The 2,233-nt window shown below is 28.3% G+C and overlaps 1 protein-coding gene across 1 annotated transcript in view; it reads right to left on the bottom strand.

The window, feature by feature from the left end:
- Nucleotides 1-1,341: 1,341 nt before the first annotated feature.
- LOC108751078 (pyridoxine/pyridoxamine 5'-phosphate oxidase) overlaps nucleotides 1,342-2,233 on the bottom strand; it is a 3,305-nt gene continuing 2,413 nt past the window's right edge. The window contains exons 4-6 of the mRNA XM_018491027.1: nucleotides 2,008-2,082; nucleotides 1,591-1,784; nucleotides 1,342-1,474 (exon numbers count right to left, since the gene is read on the bottom strand). Coding sequence (XP_018346529.1) covers nucleotides 1,342-1,474; nucleotides 1,591-1,784; nucleotides 2,008-2,082 — 402 coding nt within the window. The remainder of the gene's footprint in view (nucleotides 1,475-1,590; nucleotides 1,785-2,007; nucleotides 2,083-2,233) is intronic.

Below are 2,233 nucleotides of genomic sequence, written 5' to 3'. Positions count from 1 at the left end.
TATTCATAGTCAATGTATTAAAATTAATAATATCAATTAGAGAAACCTTACTTTGTACTCACCTCAGAATAATGATCCGTTATAAATTCGATGTGATTATAACCATGTCTTGAGAGCGTGTGAGACGACGTTCCGTATTCGCATTGTTTATTAATATAAATGTTAAAAGGAAATAAATAAATATTAACATAAAATTGACGATACAAAATTATAACTTATTAGACAAACCAACTAAATAAATTAGCAACATAAACCAAATAATAACCAAATTAGAAATCAACGATACACATTTTATAAAATAAGGAAATATCATTTTTTCTTTTTAATTAAGTCATTGTATAACGGATTATCAACATTTCCGTGTCATTTTGTAAATTCAGTCCATTTTTTTGCTTTTTTATATAGATTGCTTCCGAAATTAATCTTTTATTAAATCCTTGTTCTTCATCACAAATCTTAATATCTTAATATAATTCCAATCAAAATCGTGATTGTGCTCCATTCTATGTTCTGTGATCTACTGAATGTTGCATAGTATTCCTATTTAGTGACTCCAATGTTCATTAATTCTTGTTTTCAAGAACCGTTTTGTTTAGCCCACATAGAATGCATCACAATTAATTTTATAAACCACATTAGAATGTAATAGTGAAGGTAATTTATCTTTTTGCTCTTATAAAAGTATTAAGTTTATTAAGTCCTACATAAGCCAAACGTACCGCTCTGTTATTTTAAAAAAATCTCTTAAATTTCTCCGCTATTGATAGTACATAGGAAACAGTAAAAAATGTAATTAAATTGTTAGCATTATTCTTTTGTTGTGTATTATTGTTGAGTTGTTCAAATTTATTGTGTAACCTTTTTTTAATGCTTTCAAACATTAAAATTAATCTCCGGCAGAACCAAAAAATTTGCATACGCTCGGAACTCCTCTCGGTAGACAATAACCACCGAGAGTATCTTTGCCAAGAGCATTTCTCTAATAAAAATCGTTGTTCGGAATCGAGATTAAACAGTACATCCCATATGACTGTGTACAACATGCATACCACAGGTAGAGAATGTATGTATAAGAAAAGTTACCATGGTCGGTCACGAGCAATAGGACTGAGAAGGAGGATAAAAATAAAAATCTAAATTTTTCTTTAAAAATAAAAGTTACTTACAATTCAAAATAGTAAAGATTTAATCTGAAAATTATAAATGCGATTATACATATAAAAATTATGTAATAATTCATATTTTATAAGTAAACAATGTCAAATCAGTCTAAATAATCTCTAATAAAAATAAAATAATTTGAGAGAACATATAGCACTCACATACGCATGTCATACAAAGTTATGCTGCTATTCTTTGATATTCCCAATAATTTTTGTTTATCTTATTTTTATTATAGTGTATTCGATCAGCAATTAGTGTGTCCCGTGCGTAATAAAATTCCATCATTTCAGGTGCTAGTTTATACGCTACTCTGAAAACACAAAAAAAACATCTTAATTTTTATCAGTAATAAATATATTAATAAATATAAATATATAAACAGTCAGATTTTATATGTTTGTTACAAGTTATTCAGCTGAAACTTACACATGATCCGGCATTGTACGAACGTTATCCTTTTGTACTAACATCTCATTATACCGGCGATTCAAATCGTCCCAGTCAGCTGGTTGGTCTTGATGACATAGGTGAGTTCGAATTTTACAATACAACGGCTCTCTCTCGTATATAAGTTGACAAGCCGGTCTTTCCAGTTTTTTCATCAATCCCTCTATCCTCACCTAAATCATTATTTCTCGAATTTTAAGCACTTTCTATTCTAACAAACCATTAGATGTATTTCTTATACATTGTCAAAAATATTTTTATTTTATATTTCCACTTATTAGGAAAAATACAAAAATTATAAAATCTCTAAATATGAAACATATTAAAGATTGAGTAAATAAATTTGATAAATATTTAAAATTTAGTTCATGGATTACTCCAAAGCTAGGTACTCGCCTGTCGCGTGATATGCTGTTGTTTATCGTTCTTATAATACCACAAAAAGCACATAGCAGCATGTAAATTACAATTCTGTAAAGAATGAAAGTAAAACTAAAATCTTCATTATTCGAACAAAAACTTAAGCATTAATTAAAAATGTGAATTAAATTGCTTTAGTATTATTGAATGTTGCTTTTTCAGCTTTCTTGTGTGTGTGTGTGTGTGTGTGTGTGTGTGTGTG

Source organism: Trachymyrmex septentrionalis, unplaced genomic scaffold, assembly GCF_001594115.1.
Source record: "Trachymyrmex septentrionalis isolate Tsep2-gDNA-1 unplaced genomic scaffold, Tsep1.0 scaffold40, whole genome shotgun sequence".
Lineage (NCBI taxonomy): Eukaryota > Metazoa > Arthropoda > Insecta > Hymenoptera > Formicidae > Trachymyrmex > Trachymyrmex septentrionalis.
The sequence above is the reverse complement of the archived record's forward strand: the minus strand, read 5'-3'. Positions and strand labels throughout refer to the sequence as shown.